This window comes from Haliotis rufescens, unplaced genomic scaffold (assembly GCF_023055435.1).
Source record: "Haliotis rufescens isolate VD_foot unplaced genomic scaffold, xgHalRufe1.0.p SCAF_7, whole genome shotgun sequence".
Classification (NCBI taxonomy): Eukaryota; Metazoa; Mollusca; class Gastropoda; order Lepetellida; family Haliotidae; genus Haliotis; species Haliotis rufescens.
In genome coordinates, this window is record NW_025964361.1 from 39,615,314 (window position 1) to 39,638,685 (window position 23,372).

Sequence of the window (23,372 nt, forward strand, 5' to 3'; positions counted from 1 at the left end):
GCGACTTTGACGGTGACAACGGTTGAACTGGGCACGTGTCATGTTTTCTGACGAAAGCAGATTTTGCATCTTCAGGAACGACGGCCGGCAGCGTGTTTACCGAAGAGTAGGTGAACGTTTGGCACTGAACTGCATCCATCAAGTCAGGCCATGTGGAGGCGGAGGTTTAATGGTTTGGGGTGGAATCTGCGGTGACGTCAAAACGAGACGAAACCTGAATGCGCAGTTATCGTGATAACATCTTACAACCAGTTGTGGTGCCATTCATCCAACGACAGCCTAATGGTATCATTTTCCAGCACGATAATGCGAGGCCTCACACGGCAAGGCTGACCCAGAACATCCTAGCAAACGCCAGCATTCACGTTTTACCATGGCCGGCATGTTCACCGGACATGAACCCAATCGAACACATGTAGGACATTCTCGGCCGCAAAGTCAGGAATCGCCCTGTGCCTCAAGTTAACCTCCAGGAATTGGAACAATGCCTCCTCCAAGAATGGCAATGCATCCCCCCACAACGTCATCAGACGTCTGACGTCATCAGCCCGTAGACGTGTACTAGCGTGTATTGACGCTCACTGTGGCCATACCCGGTACTAACGTGACTTTAGACGTGTGTTGTGACATTTTCCACACTTGACTCATCAACTGTGTTCTAATGAAATTTTACTTTTGGACCCCCCCGCGTCTTTACATGTCTGTCCTCATGATTGTAAAGGATTGATTACAATGAATTTTTGTAAACATACTGTGAAAACATTACTCACAAGCCATATACCAATTTTAAATGTCTGTATCGTTTAGTTTTTTTGTAATGTCCTTTCAAACACGTGGTATCGTTTCTTTTGGACATTAGTTTATATGACGGGGGTCTGTAAATAATCTAGTCTGGACCAGACGACCCGGTGATTCACATCATGAGCATCGATCCACGCAATTTGGATATGATGACATGCATCAACCAAGTCAGCGAGCCTGACCACCCGATCCCGTTAGTCGCCTCTTACGACAAGCATCGGTTGCTGAAGACCTATTCTATAACCCGGGTCGTCGCGGGTCTCATGCTTTAATAGCAGGGTGAACAAGGCAGCTTATAAAACACCGTACACAACGCTGCTTACACATTTAACTCTTAAAACACAGACCGCCACCGTAGTCTAGTGGTAGGGCGTCCGCCCGGAGAGCGGAAGGTCCGGGGTTTGATCCCCAACCGCGTCATACCAAAAGACGATAAAAGATGGTACTTGTTGTTACCCTGTCTGGCGCTCGGCATTAAGGGGCTAAAACAAAGACTGGTCGGCTCGGAGTCGGTATACTGTGTCTGATTGGGGTATTCATGTTAAACTGCGGCATGGTATCTCAGTGAGCTAGCACTATAAATCGGCATCAGTCCGGACTAGTACAAGCAGCCACACAAACACACACACACGTACATGCACGTCGCTATATAAGTGCAATAATCTTGGACGCGACGTTAAACCCCATTTCACCTCACCTCATCTTAAAACACAACATAAAGGAAATGGAGTCGTTGGTATTACGTATTTGATGGCAACAAAAAGAAACACTTTGTTCAAGTTGCGTGTATTTTATTTATTTTTCTATTAGGGTAGGGTGGTTTATTGTTGTTCAAGGCACGGACAAACTCAGATTTGAACATCAGACTATAAATTAATGTTTACCCTAACTATACAAAGACACTGTCTCGGGTTCACACAGCACTAATTACACACACCTAGACTGAAGCTGGGTAGCAGACCGTAGAGTATATACAGTCTGTATTCTCCAAAATATGTGTTTAAACATTGTTATTGGTAGAAATAATAAATTTCTTTAATATTCAGTAAATTTACATCATGTTTGAAATCTTATTTCAAAATGTGAAAACTTAAATCCCCTCCCTATCCCGATAGCGTCTATCCCTTCTTATGCTTTCAGTGACAGGCTGCTGTGATAGGAGGGTGCCAACCCCGTTTAGGTACACCGGATGCCGAGTCCTGTTTAACGGTATCCGGATGCCACAGTGCAGCACGCTGGATGACATCAGAAACCTTATATCGGTATATGGTCTTTGATGGCATGAAATGTTTATCTTGTACGCGGATGCCAATAATGCAATGCTGAAATCTATATTTTTTCTTGCAAAGAGTGATAAATCAAACACAAAGTCAATGATCTTGTGAAAATCAAAGTGCAGCTGTGTAAATTGATATGACTCAAGAGGCCTTCATTGGATGCCAAGACAAATTTAGTAGTATTGTCACAGTATCGAAACGTGCAGTTGGCACCCTCTGATATAGCTGGAAGAATGCTGATCGTCGACTGTCGTGACAAACTTTGAGGCACTCACTTTATGAGATTTGCAGAAGGTATTTAATTAAATAAGTCAGGGTAAAATTAAACACTTCAAAAATACAGTTTGTTCACATCGTTACAGAACTTCCAAAACTCAGGTTATCAGCGGGATTTATCCTCATCATAGCTCTATTTGCTGAAGCAAATTAAGAGATTCGGGTAAATCAACTTGACAAGGATATCTGTCAACTCTATAGTAAAGATGTCCTAATGTCATTTAGGTTTTTTACTGATAGGAAACGGGTATGGTAACATACAAAATAAAATCTGTAAGAGACCTTATCAATATTCCGTTAGTGCAACTTCCTCCGAGCCATTCGAGATGAACTTGTACCGTTCTTGTAGGTTACGGAAAGATGCGAATGGTGACCAATGCCTTCAACCTTCATAGGTTCCCTAAAGTTGTAAAAGTTACCTCCCTTAGCAAGATGGACGGAGTGGTGGGAAATCGCGTTCGGTTGGAAGTCATCGAAGGCGATATATTCGAGGGCTACCTGCAAAATGTTGACAGAAGTGTTGGGAAAATAACTCTACAAAAGGGTCTGGATACGCTTGTTTTAATTATTTATTTGAAAACAGTTTCATTGTATTTTTGTCCTGAAGTCGAGACGGGGTTAGTGAAACCACAAAACTTCCAAGGATCATAGTTTTCGTGACTTGGTCATCTCGTTTCTTTGATGGGTCGGAAGTTCTAACTGTAATCTTTGTCATGATAAGCATTGATTATGGTCGAATAGTATTCTATGTTTGCCATTGCAGTGATGGCTAGCCCTGACAAATCTATTATTCCTAACCAGCTGATAACATGCGGACCAAATACTAGTATTTCTCGCCGACAGCTGCGATGGTGTCCTTCAATCATGGACACTTAATACGATGCTTCAATCAATCACCCAAGACGAGCATTTAGGGTTGACTGTAGGACCAATCGCGGCTCTCTGATACAAATATTGGGCAACGACAACCGTGAAATGCTCCTCTGTATTGCTCTTTATTGGGCCCTTAGAATCAGCTGCATTTAGCAGAGCTCCAGATAAGCTTTTGGTGTTGTGGGTATTTTACCCATGCATTTTAAAATCATTGGGTATCAGTAATTCTATCTGGGTATTCAAATTTCTGTTACCCGCTAGTTTTTACACATGTGGGTATTTTAGTTAAGTATTTATAAACCCTCTTCATCTAGATTAGTCCCTGCAAACTGGTGTTGTGTGGGCTCGAGAGCTTTATAGGACTAAAAAATACCACGATACTTCCACAAGAAAGTGTGATGGCAAATGATCATGATGTAACTGTCATCGTGGAGTTTGGCAAGGTTTGCCCGTTTATAATTTTAAAATAAGTTGCTGATTTGCTAGTCGAATACGCAGGGTTACTTCACAATATTTTGATGATACGCACAAGTTATATTATATTTGTATATCTGTAATGTTCGTTCGTTTTAACAATGTAGGTGAAAAAAGTAATGGTCGCTTATCTTGCAGACTAGGCATACGTGCCAATGTTACAAATGAAGAATGAATTTTACAAATAAAGGTCATTATTTACATACAAATAATGAATTCAAAATACAAAACGATACCAATGAACAACTCGCTAACAATAGACGTCATATGTAAAGAAAGAGGAATATGTGCTTAAGAATGTCAGTGGCCAAAAAGGACACTATACTACTAATGTAAAGGACAATGTTGACAATAATAAAGAATGCCAGGTGCAATTTGTAAGCATTCAGCTTCTTACGCCGTGTATGATAAATGCATACCAAAGTACTAATTGTATTACTTCATTCCTCATGACTATTGTCAACGTTGTCCGTAACATTTGACTATTTTGCATACTTTTGTCCTTTATTTCAACTTTGTATGTTTTGACCGGATGACTGCCCATACAAGGCCTATATGAAAAGTGTCGGAAGACTATGTATTCAAAACAACAATTGAGCACCTTTTTATGTTGGAAAAAATAATGGAGCTCCAGTCCTATACATTAAAAAAGAAAATACTGATCTGAAACCACCAAACAAGTAAAGATTTGAAAATGGTTCCAACAGATCAGTGTTGCCACCCCTAGTAAGCCAAGTCATCTTGTGAAGAAGTCTCTGTGTTTCCTCCACCTAAATAAAATTAAATAAGTGTGGCCTAAACACTTACAGTAAATGATATCTGCTGTTATATATGTAGTCAACTCAATGCAATTCAAGTCATCTCTGTTACAGTAACGTTGTGTGGAATTGACACTCACAGCGACAAGAGATTGCAGGGATTGCTGCATTTTGACCGTAGTGAAGTCAAAGACCGTGAGTTTAATGTTTATATGATTCTTGAATAGTGAACATTGCTTTTGTATGATGATGATGATGATGATGATGATGATAACCATGGTAACAGGGTTGATCATTATTATCACTTTGAGGTGTATTCTTACTTATATACTTCTTTTGACAAATACTGAACAAACTTTTAAGATTTGATGTTATCTGTTACACCCACATCAATGTGTCTTCATTTTGCTTTTTGCTCCTTTATTATCACAGTGATTTACCAGGTGCAAAATCCTGCATCCTATATGCATTGAAATGAAAATGGACATAAAGAATATACTGAGTGCATATACTGGGATGTAGAAAATATGTACCGTATTCAACGTTATAAGAGCACAGGGCGCTCTCAAAATTAGAAATAGGGGGCGCTTATTAGAATATTATTTTGAGTTGAAAGATCGTAAATTTCGTGGTTTATGCTAACAGCCTGAAATGTTTACATACGACAGATATATTTTTCAAGAATTTAATTGCCCATAATTAAGGGTGATATAACACACGAGTGCGTATTATGCACGAATAAATAAGTCTTGTGTACATTGATCAATCGGAAGGGGTGCTGATTGGGATTGTTCACTAGCCAATATATTAGCAAATATCGCCGTGGGGGCTTATTAGAGCGGGGCGCTTATTACGTCGAATACGGTTTACATGTTTAGAAATTAGTGCTGCTATTTTATCATAGTTTATAATTTGTACCACTAAAGGGCCTGTCACGCCTAGCTGATTTGAGTCGCCGGAGCTCTACTGGAGCACAAATTTGGCGATTTTAAGGGATCGGTACTAGTACGGCAGCGCAATGGTATCACATCGCTAAGAACGGTAGTACATCATCAGAACATCGTCAGAACATCGTTGAAAAATTGAGCAACAGCAGGTGACGGTAGAAAATTTTGAACATGCTAAAAAAATTCCCGCTGTTGCGCTGCCAGAGCAAACAACGGGACTACATCAGCAGTACTCTGGTATGGCCTCGTTAATGTCGGTAGAACACCAGTATCGCCCTGTAATGGATCGGCGGCTCTCTGGTGGCCTCAATGTGTACCATAGTGGTACCGCTGTGATACCGTAGGACTACCGAATACCACCGAAGTAGTACTGATGCACCGCCTATGTGATACCGGAGCTCCATCGTCACATCGGTAGTGCTTCAGCAGCACAACGATATCACTCCACAATAGCTCCAGTCAACGGTGGTACATCGGTATAACATCGGCAGGGCATCAGTAACACTAAGGTGACATAAAAGTGGTATTTGGTAGCATATCGGTATCACAACGGGAACGCCGGTACTACATTGGTATTGGAATTTTGATTTTGTAAAGTGCTTTCTCGTTGCAGCTCTGCCGATTTTCTCACCGTTGTTAATTTGTTGCTCCAGTTTAGTCCCTGCGAAGTACATCAGTAGTGTGTGACAGGCACTTTAGTAATATTATTCGTGCACCATGGTAATTTTAAATATTCTATACACAATTGAATGCTTCAGGATCTTCTAGTAGCTAACACTTGTAGATTCATTTCAGTTGGAGAATTCCATATCTATTTTTAAAAGACGGCCTCTGAACAGTCACAATCTTGCATCACTTGGTGGTAGAATACTGTACAGTTGTATTCAATTTTTACCTTTTCTCTAGGACCCCCAATTTTTTTTACCTTGGACCCCTACAATTAAAACTTGTTTTTCTTTTTCGGTGTAAGCACAAATAATTTTCTTGTTTGCATTTTTATCCACTATCATATTTGAGAATGGGATTGTGTTTAAAAGTGGTTAGTTTCAGTTTGTCGATAAAATATTTAGTTCGCTTTAATAAACAGTGCATTTTAATGAGCATACAGTACAGGACTGTGTGAAACATTGGTTAAACGTGTTAAAGCATTTGTTTCTTTTCAGTTGAAATATTTGAAGATGTTGACAGCAACTTAAGACAAACCACGGTCAATGCAAATACACGGTGAGACCAATCATAAACCTTTTCTGATTACTACATTTACCATCAGACTGTGTTTACAACATCAATTACCACAGTTGGAGTCAATCATTATTAACGGGTGCAGTATTTCCTCCTAGACTGTTCCCCAGTACTCCATGCTTGTTTAACATTCCTAAACTGGGGTAGAATTGGTATTCAGCAACCCATGCTTGTTGTTAGAGGTGACTAACATGATCAGGTGGTCATGCTTGCTGACTTGGTTGATGCATGTCTTCATATCCCAATTGCGTAGATCAATACTCATGATGTCATAACTTGATTGTCTGATCCAGACTTGATTATTTACATACCACTGTCATATAGCTGGAAGATTGCTGAGTGCGGCGTTAAAGACGTCAGACCTTCTGAAGCTTTGTAAACACTAGCCGATAACCCCTGAGTTTACTGGGCCCCGTTCCACCAAGCGATCTTAGCACTAAGTTGATCGTAACTCCCATACTTTAACGAAGGCTTATGATCATCTTAGCGCTAAGATGGCTTTGTGGAACGGGACCCTGGGCTCTACTCATTTTATTCTACAACAGTGTTCCAGTGACCACAAGGGGCGGTCGGGTAGCCTTGTGGTTAAAGCGTTCACTTGTCATGCCGGAGACCCGGGTTCGATTCCCGACATGGGTACAATGTGTGAAGCCCATTTCTGGTGTCCCCCGCCGTGATATTGCTGGAATATTGCTAAAAGCGGCGTAAAACCATACTCACTCACTCACTCACTCACTCCAGTGACCACACTGCGGGTGTAGGCTTACCACATGACCGGACTTTTCTCTTGTTTGTAAACAAACACACTTATTCTAAAATAAGACAGATAGTCTAATGCAAGCATTTTACATATTGTTTTGCATAATTTTATGGACATGTTACTATCACTGCGACAGTGAGGTGCATGACAATATAGCTTTAAACATAAAAGTTAATTTATCCGTAGCTAAACGTGGGGCTTCGATGACAGCACATGGAGGATAATGGAAATAGTTTTTCACGTTTTAGGATCTTTTCTCAATGAATGTTTAAAGGTGAAGACTTGTCCAAAATACACAAAACTTGATTGGACGGTGTACGTGAAATATGTGAGAGTGACAGAAGAACTCTTGGTCTGAGAGTGATTAGCTTCATACGACCGAGGCATATTTATGTTGTAATCTAGGCTTCGCTTCTAATCCAATTAAGCTTGTAATTAGTATTTTCGGAAGTCAAGAGTCATATGTAAAAAAAAAACATGCACGATTTCTCTTTTGCACCTACTAAAAATCATAACTGAAGCCAGTTTACCAGCCAGCATCGTTTTTGCATTGTCGACTTCGCTGTGCCAAGCTCTATTGTTTTGGTTTGAGACTTGAATCGGGCATGTGATGTCACACTTGGAAATTATTTCATGCATGATTTAAAAACACTTAGAACCGTTGATGTACTGTCCCTTTAAACAACAAACAAGCAGACAAGACAAGTGCTTGTTTCAAGGTACATGGCTGTACATGCCATGGGGATCCCTGTTTAGAACAGGTCTCCAGCAACCTATGCTGGTCGTAACCCTGTGGGACTTCCAGGTTGGAACAGGTCCCCAGCAACCTTTGCTGGTCGTAACCCTGTGGGCTTCCAGGTTAGAACAGGTCCCCAGCAACCTGTGCTGGTCGTAACCCTGTGGGACTTCCAGGTTAGAACAGGTCCCCAGCAACCTGTGCTGGTCGTAACCCTGTGGGACTTCCTGGTTAGAACAGGTCCCCAGCAACCTATGCTGGTCGTAACCCTGTGGGGCTTCCAGGTTAGAACAGGTCCCCAGCAACCTGTGCTGGTCGTAACCCTGTGGGCTTCCAGGTTACAACAGGTCCCCAGCAACCTATGCTGGTTGTAACCCTGTGGCGCTTCCAGGTTACAACAGGTCCCCAGCAACCTGTGCTGGTCGTAACCCTGTGGGCTTCCAGGTTACAACAGGTCCCCAGCAACCTATGCTGGTGGTAACCCTGTGGCGCTTCCAGGTTACAACAGGTCCCCAGCAGAACAGGTCCCCAGCAACCTATGCTGGTCGTAACCCTGTGGGACTTCCTGGTTAGAACAGGTCCCCAGCAACCTGTGCTGGTCGTAACCCTGTGGGACTTCCAGGTTAGAACAGGTCCCCAGCAACCTGTGCTGGTCGTAACCCTGTGGGAGTTCCAGGTTAGAACAGGTCCCCAGACAACCTATGCTGGTCGTAACCCAGTGGGGCTTCCTGGTTAGAACAGATCCCCAGCAACCTATGCTGGTCGTAACCCTGTGGGACTTCCAGGTTGGAACAGGTCCCCAGCAACCTGTGCTGGTCGTAACCCTGTGGGAGTTCCAGGTTAGAACATGTCCCAAGCAACCTATGCTGGTCGTAACCCTGTGGGACTTCCAGGTTAGAACAGGTCCCCAGCAACCTGTGCTGGTCGTAACCCTGTGGGGCTTCCTAGTAAGAACAGGTCCCCAGCAACCTATGCTGGTCGTAACCCTGTGGGAGTTCCAGGTTAGAACATGTCTCCAGCAACCTATGCTGGTCGTAACCCTGTGGGAGATCCAGGTTAGAACATGTCCCAAGCAACCTATGCTGGTTGTAACCCTGTGGGACTTCCAGGTTAGAACAGGTCCCCAGCAACCTGTGCTGGTCGTAACCCTGTGGGAGTTCCAGGTTAGAACATGTCTCAAGCAACCTATGCTGGTCGTAACCCTGTGGGACTTCCTGGTTAGAACAGGTCCCCAGCAACCTGTGCTGGTCGTAACCCTGTGGGGCTTCCAGGTTAGAACATGTCCCAAGCAACCTATGCTGGTCGTAACCCTGTGGGGCTTCCAGGTTACAACAGGTCCCCAGCAACCTGTGCTGGACTTAACCCTGTGGGGCTTCCTAGTAAGAACAGGTCCACAGCAACCTATGCTGGTCGTAACCCAGTGGGACTTCCAGGTTAGAACAGGTCCACAGCAACCTCTGCTGGTCGTAACCCTGTGGGCTCCCTGGTTAGAACAGTTCCCCAGACAACCTATGCTGGTCGTAACCCAGTGGGACTTCCAGGTTAGAACAGGTCCACAGCAACCTCTGCTGGTCGTAACCCTGTGGGGCTCCCTGGTTAGAACAGGTCCACAGCAACCTACGCTGGTCGTAACCCTGTGGGGATCCCAGGTTAGAACAGGTCCCCAGCAACCTGTGCTGGTCGTAACCCTGTGGGGATCCCAGGTTAGACACACCACGTCACCTGCTGAGAAGACCAAACGTGACATCAGAAAAACTTATCCTCCAAAAGTCACCGGCCAGTTGTGATGAGAACAAGAGGGGACAACTCCGCAACGATACCACTGGATCATGTATGTAATATTCATTGTATATTGATTCTAGTTCAGTGATATTTTACTATAGCAACCTATGCTGGTCGTAACCCAGTGGGACTTCCAGGTTAGAACAGGTCCACAGCAACCTCTGCTGGTCGTAACCCTGTGGGCTCCCTGGTTAGAACAGTTCCCCAGACAACCTATGCTGGTCGTAACCCAGTGGGACTTCCAGGTTAGAACAGGTCCACAGCAACCTCTGCTGGTCGTAACCCTGTGGGGATCCCAGGTTAGAACAGGTCCCCAGCAACCTGTGCTGGTCGTAACCCTGTGGGGATCCCAGGTTAGAACAGGTCCCCAGCAACCTATGCTGGTTGTAACCCAGTGGGGCTTCAAGGTTAGAACAGGTCCCAAGCAACCTATGCTGGTCGTAACCCTGTGGGGCTTCCAGGTTAGAACAGGTCCCCAGCAACCTATGCTGGTCGAAACCCAGTGGGGCTTCAAGGTTAGAACAGGTCCACAGCAACCTATGCTGGTCGTAACCCCTTGGGCTTCAAGGTTAGAACAGGTCCACATCAACCTATGCTGGTCGTAACCCAGTGGGGCTTCAAGGTTAGAACAGGTCTCCAGCAACCTATGGTGGTTGTGAGAGGTTACCAAATTGATCTGGTGGTCAGGCTCTGTGACTTGGTTGACTGTGTGTCGCAGATCGTTGCGCAAAATATTGATCACTGGATTGTCTTGTCCAGACCCGATTATTTACAGGCTGCTCTCATATAGCTGGATTATTGCTGACTGCAATGTTGAACAACAAATAAACAACAATAGCTGTACATGTTTTTTGGTATTAATCCTGTTCTTTCAGGAGCTACAATTGACTATGTGCCATACCAGTGATTGTGGGTTTCTACAAAGTGGTAAGCATCTAATATGTCTAAGACCGCATCGCTGAGGATTTTCCTCCCACATGAAGCTGGCGCACCATGACATGATTGAAATACTATTCAAAGTGGTGTTATCCAAACTCACTCACTACTTCAGTTTCGCCAGTTTCCATTGTGTAAGTCATGTATGTAATCTGACAACAAATACTCTTTACCCAGGGAATATGGGCCTCGTCTGACTAAAAATAAGGACACACCACGTCACCTGCTGAGAAGACCAAACGTGACATCAGAAAAACTTATCCTCCAAAAGTCACCGGCCAGTTGTGATGAGAACAAGAGGGGACAACTCCGCAACGATACCACTGGATCATGTATGTAATATTCATTGTATATTGATTCTAGTTCAGTGATATTTTACTGTTAAGGACACCAAAATATACTTGACCAATCATCTTACTTGTGGCTTTCGTTTATCATGATTATCCTTAGGTAGGTAAAACAACATATATTTCTAGGGAGCACTGGTCTCCCACTTCCAAGAAACCTAAAATTGTCACTAAAATAGCTATCAGATCAACTGTTTCCACGGTTACACATGCCAATTTATTGACAATCCCTTCGTTAATTGTCGACGAATACCTACTTTCCTGACAGCTTTCTGATGGGGCAGTACAAGACACGTTACCAATCAAGACTACTTCGTTAGTTGAGTCTGCTCCACATAATGTTCCCTGACCCTCAGCATAGGGCTGATTATCTTCCCCCGTGGAGAATATTACCCCCCAATACTACTTCAGCCTCTCCCCAGGAGTCTAAGGGACAGTCACCATCGGCTAAACACGTTACCTCAGCCTCTCTCTCACCCCCTCCCTCACCCCCTCCCTCACCCCCTCCCTCACCCCCTTCACTTGGCAGATGGAGTTGCAATCACGATAGTTCCTCCCCTTTGGATAGACATCATCAACAATCGGTTCGACATCATAGCAAAGAGTACTCTAGTTCTGACGATTTGGGCTGACATTGACAGGCGAATCAACGTCGTTAGAATTCTAGTTTTAGCAGTTTAGTACTTAAGAATATTGTATGAAAATTGACTAAAGGTATGCAAGTTTTAAGGTTGGCTGTGTACAACTGGAGCTGATTCTTTGTTTCGTCTCACGTCTGGCATTGATTTTCCACACTGAAAGTATTTGGGGGTCTGTTTTTTCGCTGTATTGACTCTATATTCATCAAGTAGCACTCTACTCCCACTTAGGGTGGTCTCTTGAAAATCTGGATTTTCAATTCCAACTACAAAACCCTGCTTTTCAGGTACTTGGGCAAAGTCACTGAATGCACATTCAATGTCTTTGCTTGCCCTGTGTACTGGTGTCACCAATGATTCCCGGCTACTGTTATTTTTCAAAATGATTTCAGTGCAATTACCATGAATATACTGGTACACAAAATATATTAGGTCTTTCTTAAGGTGAATTTGTACTTTTTTTATAATAAAAAGGGCATTACATGTTTTAAGATGGCTGTTTAATGCTCTACTTGAATTTCAACTTAGAGTTAGAAATTTACCCATCGAAAAGCCTCATAAACAAGAAGTCACTCCTGATCACTCACAAATAGAAATGTTCAACTGTTCATCACATTTTATTGTTCTCCTGAACCATAAAAATATGCCCTAATGTGTATGAGGAACACTAAACAGTTTGTCTTTTTTTCATAGCAGTACACTTTATCAAGGCTTTATAAAAGACATGTTTTGTTTTGCCTTTTGTTCAGTGAAGAGCTCAGACTACGACTCCAGCAGTGATGTTGGGGAAGGATCTAATGGTGACTTTCATATCATCGACAAGTTGGATGAAGTGTTCCGTGAAGCAGTGAGTTGATTCACCTCTGGTGTTACTTTTCTATTGTTAGGTTTAAGCGTTCCTGACCTGAACAAAGGGCCGTTTTCAGAAAACAAAGAAAAAGTTGTTTGTTTTTTTCAATTGCCCTCACTCAATTTTTTATCATGTTGATGGATAGAATAATCTAAAAATTACAACAAAAATCAAATAATTTGTATGTACCTTTTTACTTTTCTAACAACAATTAATCAAATGCGTTGTATCAATCATGTTAACCTGTGGCCACCTCCATCACCTTGTCTTAAAGAGAACCAAGCAATCTCCAAGCGAAACATCACAAATCCCAAAGACATCAACTTTGTGGCCTCAGTTCAGAAATAGATTAGATGTCTGTTGTCTTACTGTTGCAATAAAATGTACATGGATGTATTTTTCAACCGTATTTTTCAGATTGAGTATATTCAAGCTCAGAAGGTCATTGGTGTGGGCATGGAGGGTGTATGTATCGGCCGGGACGGGACTCTGTGCTGGCTCCAGGTATGTCAGTTGTTCTACTTTACAGGACCAAACAACTGTCCCTGAGTATAACACCAGCTCAAGAACTGCTTTTGACATTCCTAGTTTGTTTTGTCATCTGCTCTTTCTAATTTTATGATTTATGTTAATTAATCTACCCTTCAGAAATGTTTAAGATTACTCAGAGAATGTGTTCAAGATTCATACAATGAGCTATTTACAACATCAGACCATGCAGCATTGTCCTTCTTTATTTCCCTATTACCCTCCCTTCCCCCCCACCAATGAAATATTATTTTTAACACCACAACTTTTGTAATTGGGTCTCGTACCATAAGATCTTAACACTAAATACTGTTCACTCACTCACTGACTCATTTCCGCATTTGGCAAATTGTGGTGTGTATGCTACAGTGTATAGTACGACTACATCATCATCATGTGTTACCATGGTTACAGGTATCTACAAAAGAGGAGGTTTTCCTCTTTGACGTTCTCTCACTTGGATCAGAGTGCTTCCAACGTGGTCTCCTGGAAATCCTGGAATCAGGCAAAATACTCAAGGTAGGTATTTTTGTACAAGAGTCTAGCATAGGCATGTAGAAGTTGGAACAACATGACTCTTTTTATGGAGAACATGTCTTCCAACAGGGTCAGACACCATTGGTCGTATCCAACCAGTCCGAACTCATTTCGGACTAGTGGTTATATAAATGGCTAGATTTGAGGAGAAAAGAACTGGTCTGTATAGATTTTCACTTGTCCCTGACTAACGGGCTAGTGGCCGTGTCTGTGCCTGTTCCAACTTCTTTATTGTACGAACAATCTTCACCTGTTTCCCATAAAAGTTAGATACATATCCTAGCTGGCAATCAGCTTAAGTTTAACAGTTACTGCACTTTGTTTTAACACTACTCATATAAGTGATGAGCCGCAGCAAGCAATATTCCAGTTGCCACAGCAGCATGTAAAGAACTGAGGGACCCAGACAAACTGGATCTTTGTATCCAAATGTGATCGTTTTGTTTACCATCAGAGGCAGAAAGTATTACCAATCATATATAGTATTTATTTAAGAATGGACTATAATATTTTTTGCGTTTATGGAGGTATAAACTTAGGAAACAGTGTAAAATACTCAATAAATGTCAATACTTGTTGAAGTCAGTTCTTATAAACAAATAGATCAACAATAAACACTTCACAGGCTGCTTATTGAATCATTAACACACTAAAATACTGTGTACAACTATTAGAAATCAGTGACATTGTTCAGTGCAGTAATGTGACACAAGCCCTGCCCATTCTATTGTCATCCAGTCAGTAGTCCGCTAGTGGGTGTCTTCTACTAGTTTTTTGGTTCATGGAAACATAAAGACGAAACAATTACTCGGCTAGCAACACATATTGTCATTCTTAAAATAAAGGATGTTTAAGATGAGACTCTCAATGAAGTAGCTTTAGCAACTGTGTATGAATACAATTTGTGAGTGAGCTGCCCAATTTATCAGATAGTGCCAATTGACTGGCAACCATGTTTCAGCGACATTATTTGTTTGTGACATTGGTCATGATTTGTAATTCACAAATTTTCAGGTGATGCATGATTGTCGCCAGCCATCAGATTTGTTGTACCATCAGTTCGGCGTGGAACTGGTGAATGTGTTTGATACTCAGGTGAGACTTCCAGTGCAGGACATCATGTGACGGAGTAGAATAGGTCTTCAGCAACCCACGCTTGCCATAAAAGGCGACTATGCTTGTCGTAAAAGGCGACTAACGGGATCGGATGATCAGACTCGCTGACTTGGTTGATGCATGTCATCGATACCAATTGCGTGGATCGATGCTCATGATATTAATCACTGGATTGTCTGGTCCAGACTCGATTATTTACAGACCGCCGTCATATAGCTGGAATATTGCTGACTGCGGTGTAAAACAACAAAAAGGGAAGGTAAAAATAGCAACTGTTCCACAAACCATGTATGTATTAAGGTGATGAAGAAACATAGTGTGTATAGATCTGGGAAGCATTGATGATGAATGGTACATTAAATTGGTGATTGTCATGTAAATAGTCATTTGAATAATGAAATGTTGATGACTAGACACCTTCCTTCTTTATGCCTGTTTATTAATAAATAAAGGACCCACAAAGCAACACTCAAGAGTTAACATGCCTGATCTGTTTTTTATGTGTTTAATTTCACCTGTAGTGTATCATGTCAGCCATTTTGACATCCTGTACTTGATGTAAATGTCTAATGACACATGGTCACTGTGACTGACTTACTCACTTACCATATTCGACGTAATAAGCGCCCCGCTCTATTAAGCGCCGAAGGCGATATTTGCTAATATATTGGCTAGTCAACAATCCCAATTAGCACCCCTTCTGATTGATCAATGTACACAAGACTTATTTATTCATGTATAATACGCACTCGTGTGTTATATGCACCCTTTATTACGGGCAATTAAATTCTGGAAAAATATATCTGTCGTACATAAACATTTCAGGCTGTCAGCATAAACCATGAAATTTATCTTTCAACTCTTTTTTTGAGAGTGCCCCTGGCGCTTATTACGTCAAATACGGTAAGTGTATAATTTCAGCTGTTGTTCCTGTGCGTTGTAGGTGGCTGCTGTGATCATCTACCGGATGGAGCACAATGGCGACTACCCACGCTATGTGGAGGGTCAGTACAGTCTGCTGCTGACTCAGCTCAACATGGCCCTGTCTGACATCCCAATCATCAGGTACAGGGAAACACTCCAGAAGGTACGGCAATGGAATTATTGCTGCTTGAGCCATAAAATATCACTCACTCACCCATACGCTGAATAACCTTATCTCCTTGGCAGTGGGGGCGGTCGGGTAGCCTAGTGGTTAAAGCGCTCGCTCGTCATGTCGAAGGCCCGGGTTCGATTCCCAACATGGGTACTATGTGTGAAGCCCTTTTCTGGTGTGCTCCGTCATGATATTGCTGGAATATTGCTAAAAGCGGCTTAAAACCATACTCACTCACACTCACTCACTCAGTGGCAGTGTTACCTATCAATATAATACAGAGGTTGAAGTCTTCTGAAAGCTGGACATGGACTTGTCTTTATTGGGAATTCATGGTGATCTAACATTTCAGACACTGATTGCACGAGGTTGTGGTTGGGTAGGGACCACAAGTTGACAGCCTCCCAGTCCAGGAGTCTCAGTTGAAGTTACTCAATCTCCGGCCATGTGATCTGAATTTTCAGGAAGACCAAGAGGTATGGACTCAGCGCCCCGCCCCCCTCCACATATTGACTACTGCCATGAAGCAGGTGAAGCACCTGCTGCCATTGCGGGTGAAGTTGATGGAGAAGCTGCTGAAGGAGGTGACGGTGGGGACGGAGATCTACTTGGGATATGTCCGCGACTCCTCAAACGAAGACTCCAAGAGAGGACTGGTCAGTAGAAGATTTGGTGATGAATTGCCCATAATTGTTGAACCATCAAGTATAATCAGGGATTTGCCTAAACAGGGTTCTAAACAGGCAAATTAGGAATTATTTTGTTCAAAATTGGGATTTTTGTTATTGTACAAAGGATTTATGCCTCTTCCTCTTCATTGGTTCTGTTGTCAGTGAAGAACGAGTCACTTCTACAAAGCCATAATATAAGAAATAGTGTATTAGCATGAACTGGAGGCTGAGAATTGTCCTCTGAGTTGGTCTAATCCCTGATAATACATTCTGATATTTGCATGATTTAATGATTCTCAATGCTGAACATGCTGATTGGTCGGTTTGAAGCAATGTGATCTCATTCTGCCAAATGTAGAGACTGTCACATGGTGTCTCAGCGTTCATGATGTGTCACTTTGATTGTGCTTTAAAGTCTCTTTTGTCTTTCTGTTGGAGTTATGTTCGTATGTCCCTTTCTTAATGCCCATCGGGAGCGGTCAGGTAGCCTAGTGGTTAAAGCATTCGCTCGTCGAGCCGAAGACCTGGGTTCGATTCCCGACATGGGTACAATGTGTGAAGCCCATTTCTGGTGACCCCTGCCGTGATATTGCTGGAATATTGCTAAAAGCGGCGTAAAACCATACTCACTCACTCTTAATGCCCATCTATATGACACACAATATTCATATATTTAGATGTTATTGTTTTCAGACATAATCTGTGCCATGTTTTGAAAATGATTTATGTACCCAAATAGCTGCATTGATAGTAGTTCTTAGTTCTCCAAATTATGTCCATCTTAGAGACAACTCAGATGGTTAATTTTTCCTTTGCAAATTAAATAGTTTGTTTGTTGTTTAACATGTTTAACGCCGTACTCAGCAATATTCCAGCTATATGATGACAGCCTGTTTGATATTGATTTGTTTAACGGTCTGTAATGGTCCGGACCAGACAATCCAGCAATTGACATCATGAGCATTGATCCATGCAACCAACCAAGTCACTGAGCCAGACCACCTAATCCAGTCAGTCACCTCAAGTAGCATAGAGTGCTGGGGACCTATGTTCTTTCCTGGAATCCCCATACATTTGCTTCTGCCATTGATGTACAGGAATGGCCAGTTTGTAAAGGCAGTATTTTCCTTGTAGATAACACGCCACCTGCTTCCAAATGCCTTCCAGCATCTGACGACGCACATGGACTTCCTGCGCCATCAGTACATGCGGCCCACAAGACTAAACGCCAGGGGGCCGCAGAAGGACGAACTAGGGTTTCATGAGAACTGTGAAGGTGTCAAGGACCCTTACTTAGTGGCCAGGAATGACTCAGTGTGGAGAGCAGCAGGTTTGTGATAACAGTCAAATAGCTATGTGATATGGACTATGTTACCAGACGTCTACTTTGATAGCCAATCGGACTGATCAATATCAGCAAGGTGGTCACATGATCATGCAGAAAACTGGTCTGATGTTGATATCTGGATGAAATAACGATGGTATTTTTAATATTATGTTATTATGATAAGTTTGGCATACTTACTAACTGATATAGATTAATGTCTGTTAAAGGAGTGTTATATATACAGTAGGTACAGTAGATATAAACAGTAAATGATATGACCAGGCAACTGAACTGCATCAAGATGGTGGTCACAGGTCACTCACATCCCTTTTGTTTGTTTTGTTTTGTTTGTTTTTTTGCCACACTCAGCAATATTCCAGCTCTATGAGGTTGGTCTGCAAATAATCGCTTCTGGACCAGACAATCCAGTGATTGATGTCATAAGCATCAATGTATTCATTTGGGATACGATGACATGCATCAACCAAAGCAGCACCACAATCTCATTAATATCAGATCTTAGTTTTCGCTGTCGCTGAACAAAGATGTGAGGACAGCCCATTACGGGTAACATCAGAATGACTTTTCATCTGACTGATCAGAGCATCTTTTACCTGATCGGGAAAGTGGCAGGCAGAATGTGTGTTTTCTAGTCTTGCAACCTTGGAAAGGTCAACACGGGGTGTTCCTAATGACAGTAACAGTCTGTACCATCCAAATCACCGTCTATCTCTCACATAAACATTTCCATAGCCCGTAATGAAGTACTGCCATATAATCATAACCTTCCATCAGACATAACAGAATATTCCTTTGTTCACTTTTCACATTTTGAATCTGGAACTTTGTCAAATAATTGTCAAAGCGTAATCTGGAATGGATGTTGCCAGTTTGAAATTAGAGTCGTAAAGCTCGAGAAAGATGCTGTCTGATTTGCTAATGTTGACTTTTTGTTAGTCATTTCATTGGTCGGTCAAAGTGCGCAAAAGTTTGTTCTGATGTGACCTTTAATGACATGTCCTCAGGTCTTTGTTTAGCCATAGCAAGAACTAAGATCTGATTTTAGTTAGACTGGACCACCCAATCCCATTGATCGCCTCTTACGACAAGCATGGGTTGCTGAAGACCAATTCTAACCTGTATCGTCACAGGCTTTGAGATGATGATGATGATGATGATGATGATGATGATGATGTGCCCAAATCTAAAACTGTCCCTGGTATTTTCCTTTGCAGATCCCCGACGTAGAAGTGATGGAGACTCCAATTCGTCTCATCCAGCCTTTCCTCGAGCCAAGGAGCGTAAGAGTCTGCCGAACTCTGTCAACTCCCTGTCCACCGAAACACCCTCCACACGTGGACACTGTATGCACCGAGGACCATCAGAAGTCCGGAGACCGACCACGGTAACAGACAATCAAACCAATGGACATCATCTACAGGAAGCGAAACATGGACACTGCACCGCCCGAGGACCATCTGAAGCCAGGAGACCTATGACAATCACACAAGATCAAAAGAATAGACTCGATCTAACTGAAACCAAACATGGACATGGTGCATCACCTGGACTGTCTGAAGTCCAGATACCTACAAAACTGCAACATGGTCAGACCAATGGACATGATGTGTCCCAAGAATGGCAAATCAGGATGCCTGCAGGAAGAACTCAAGATGAAGATGATGAACATAGTTTATACTATGGTCATGAAACTCAGAGACATGGACCACCAGATCCAACCAGACCAGTAGAGATGACCGTAGAGAAGACCCCAGAGTCTCAGACTAGTCACAAGATTAAGGTAGAAACTGTATCTGATGAAAGAATAGCATTTATACCAGCTGGGTACTCACAGAATGATCTCAAGAAGAAGAGGAGACATCAACAGTTTTCGGACTCTGACCTCGAGGAACCGATACATATTGACAGTTATTCCTGTCCAGAAGATACTGATGGTGATGATTCATTCAGTTGCATTCCATCCAGAGAGTCTTTGGGGAGACATCACGTCTATGAACATGTTGGTTCTGTCAGACACTACTTTGAAGCTGTTCCTGAGAAGACTGGACCCCTGTCTGACACATCTGATACTGAGAAGGATAAGATGGTCAGTTATGGGGTGGTTAGGAAGGGCATTCCATGCTTTAATATAGGAGGACAGCTTGAAGCACCTTCGAGTGGCGGTGAGAGTAGCCTCTCTGAAACACTACCTCAAAACCGAAACCAAATAAAACGAGACAGTCAGACCACAGATAGTGATGACTCCCTTCCATCCATAAGCAAAATTCATATCAACACAGCTCTACCTCCAGGTATTGGACGAGGAGTTTGTCGGTTTGTCTCGCCAGAAAGTTCACAATCTAGTGTTTCTTCCGAGCACTCCAGATTGAAGTCCCGTCCATCAGCAATCAGTCCACCTCCTCCACAAGAATACCTGAAAAGCTTCCATGCTCCTGGAAGATCCTCTTCTTCTACCTCTTACCCTGAATCAGCCAACAGAACCACCCTGAAGCCCATGGTGAGGAGTGATCTCCCTGGATCCTTACCCTATGGCCGAGAAGCACAGCTAGCAGCAACATCTGGAACAAGGAAGACCTTCTTTCCCAGTTCCTCATCTCCAAATGACACATCCTCATCACCACATACCTCTGATCAGAATCAAGAATCTAGCAGCAGTGAAAAGGCCCCAGCTTCCATTTCATTTGACCGCTTAGTGAAACGGTTTAATTCAAAACTATTTTAAGTTTGTTTTAATGATTTTAAAAAAGCTTTGTTTAACATGGTATGCTGTTTTCAGTTTTGAAATTTACATTGTAAATGTTGTATTTTAAGAATTTAAAACCTCTGAGCGGAAATTATTTTAGAACCTTGCTGTAACAGATCCTCTTAAAGAGACTCCTTTTATCAAGTTGTTGAAGCGTTCAAATACAATGCAATATGTAGTACTTCTTAAGTACAGCAGTGTTGTTAAGGGCCATCTCACATCACTTAGTGATGCAATTGGAGGAGTAACACTACAGAAAACTATGGTTATAATGAACTCGAATGGACCACTAATTTTAGTTCCTTATGACCGTAGTTCGTTATAAGCATATATACAACATCTATACAGCAAATGGCAGAGACCAAAGATTAAGTTTGTAATATCCGTCAGTTTGTTATAAGCGTGTTCGTTGTAAATGTATTTTACTGTATAACCATCAAAGTGCCTAACAATGATACCTCCTTAGGACTGTACCACTCATGTTCTGCAGCTATTGGCGGGTATTATATAGTTACCATGGAAGCTAACATCCAGCTTTTTTGTTGATGAAGTGTCATGTTCATGAGAAATATGCAGCTCTGTTCAATTTTTATAGAAAGACTCATATTTTTATAGAGCAACAAAATACCACTTTATCACTTTGCATTGTGTTCTTGCATAGTTTTTGTACAATACTTGTATTTTTGTATAACGATTTATGATTGGTTAGAGAATGCATTCTTGCAATACATGAACAGAAATCATTGGTAGCACCTAACTGTTAGATTGGCATTCTAGGAGTTAGTAAGTATGAAAACATACAACTTTATGGAACAACTTCTGGTTTATTGCACATAGCAACGTTTCGATGAAGATTCTTACACCGTTATCAAGCTAGAGTGACACCAACCAAGTGATGAGAGGTACATGATATGTTTGGATGAGCAGCAGATTAACATTGACAACAACAGGTAAAAGATTATAAGTAGCACACTGATAATTTTAATGAGGCCAATTGGAAATTGACATGCATCAAGCCAGTCAGCGAGCCCAACTACCGAATCCCGTTAGTCGCCTCTTACGACAAGCATAGTCACCTTTTACGGCAAACCAATCTCATTAAACTCAGATCTTAGTTTTCGCTACCGCTAAACAAAGATCTGAGGACATCCCATTACAGGTCACGTCAGAACGACCTTTCGCGAATTTTGATAGACCAATGAAATGACTGACAAGAAATCGACATTAGCCAATCAGAAGGCAGCTTTCTTGAGCTTTACGACACTAGTTTCAAACTGGTGACTACGCTTCGAAACATATTTTGACGGATTCTCAATTAAAAAAACTGATAAGAACATTCTGGAATTTCTTATAGATGGCCTGGATTGTATGGATATAATCATAAAACCCGTAACTGTCGTTCGGAATACCCCGTGTTAAATATTTCGTGGTTGCATGATAAGAAAACACATTCCGACTGTCACTTTCATGATCTGGTAAGCGACGCTCTGATTGGTTGGATGAAAGGTCGTTCTGACGTGACCCCTAATGGGGTGTGTTATTCTTAATGTACATCTAAATTCATCCAATTATCTGTGTGAAATATGTTTATTCGTTACCTGTTCGTGTTAAATGCAATAAGCCAGAAGTTGTTATCCATAAAGTTATATGTTTTCCTAATGGTAGCACCTGTCTGTCCAGTAGTAGTTCTTGCCAGTATGAGCAGGGTAGCTAGAAGTGGCTGCAGTATGCACTGGTGGTCCTGGCTGTCTAGGGAAATATACTTCCTATTTTCTTTGGTAATCCAGTTAAAGTCATGATAAGCTGTACTTTGTGTGTCTAAAGCAGATAAGTTGCTCTAGTTTGCAAGTATGTGTGGTGGAAAAAGAAGTTTGTATGACTTACTTTAAGTGTTGCCTAGTCACCATTCCTCCTCCTCCTCCTACTACTACTGCTGCTGCTGCTGCTGCTTACTTACTTATATTGGAGATTTAATGTGCGATTTCCGACTGCAAGCGTATGTCCCACCGGAGCTGCTGCGGCTACCACGTATATGACAAATGCATTGAGCTACTTGTTTCTGATTGTTTACTGAAAAGGCCATTTTAATACCCTGCTGTTGGATTAGTTAAGGATTTTGTACCCTCCCCTGGGAAATTCTGAACTTCTTTCCAAAGCGAGTAAGATATGATTATGTTATCTTGAAACGTAACACCTATGAAATGCAGTTTAATGAACTTAACTGATCATATCCAATTGTCATGCAAGGACGATAATTCTGGATGTGTTTCTTCATCTGATGGCTGTCAAGATGGCCATGAAATGGTTTGCTGGCCATACTGATTTAGACATTTCAGAAAATGGGCGTACAAGAAGTCTGATGTAACGAACTTCACTGCCCTTACTACCACCACTACTGACAGTAGTTCTGCTACAAGGAAATATATTGTGTATAAATATCACCAACCATGAAAATTAAATACACTTATTATAGCAGATATTAAAGTAATAGTATAGCACAATGGCTTAGAGAGTAAAGATGAAAGATGCAGACTGTCAAATGGCATGTCAAGTTATGGTGTGGTCCATGGCCATTTATCCGATGTTTCACTATCCGTGTGAATATTGAATGATCATCAAATTCTTTTCAATGTGGT

General features: G+C 42.0%; 1 protein-coding gene across 1 annotated transcript; it reads left to right on the forward strand.

The window, feature by feature from the left end:
- The first annotated feature begins 2,783 nt into the window (after positions 1-2,783).
- On the forward strand, positions 2,784-21,876 carry LOC124144202. Its single transcript, XM_046513491.2, has 12 exons — positions 2,784-2,898; positions 4,574-4,654; positions 6,570-6,630; positions 11,040-11,194; positions 12,597-12,694; positions 13,115-13,201; positions 13,640-13,744; positions 14,777-14,857; positions 15,822-15,965; positions 16,439-16,630; positions 17,780-17,975; positions 19,208-21,876. The coding sequence occupies exons 1-12, from the start codon at positions 2,787-2,789 to the stop codon at positions 20,713-20,715; spliced, it is 2,820 nt and encodes a 939-aa protein (XP_046369447.2). The 5' UTR covers positions 2,784-2,786; the 3' UTR covers positions 20,716-21,876.
- The last annotated feature ends 1,496 nt before the right edge of the window (positions 21,877-23,372 follow it).

What these genes read in the sequence shown, in the direction of transcription:
- LOC124144202 (XM_046513491.2), top strand. Translation starts at nt 2,787, where the DNA reads ATGGACGGAGTGGTGGGAAATCGCGTTCGGTTGGAAGTCATCGAAGGC. An exon ending in GAAAATAACTCTACAAAAGG is followed by an intron (nt 2,899 to 4,573) that starts GTCTGGATACGC and finishes TCTCTGTTACAG; the next exon opens with TAACGTTGTGTGGAATTGAC. An exon ending in TGAATGTGTTTGATACTCAG is followed by an intron (nt 14,858 to 15,821) that starts GTGAGACTTCCA and finishes TGTGCGTTGTAG; the next exon opens with GTGGCTGCTGTGATCATCTA.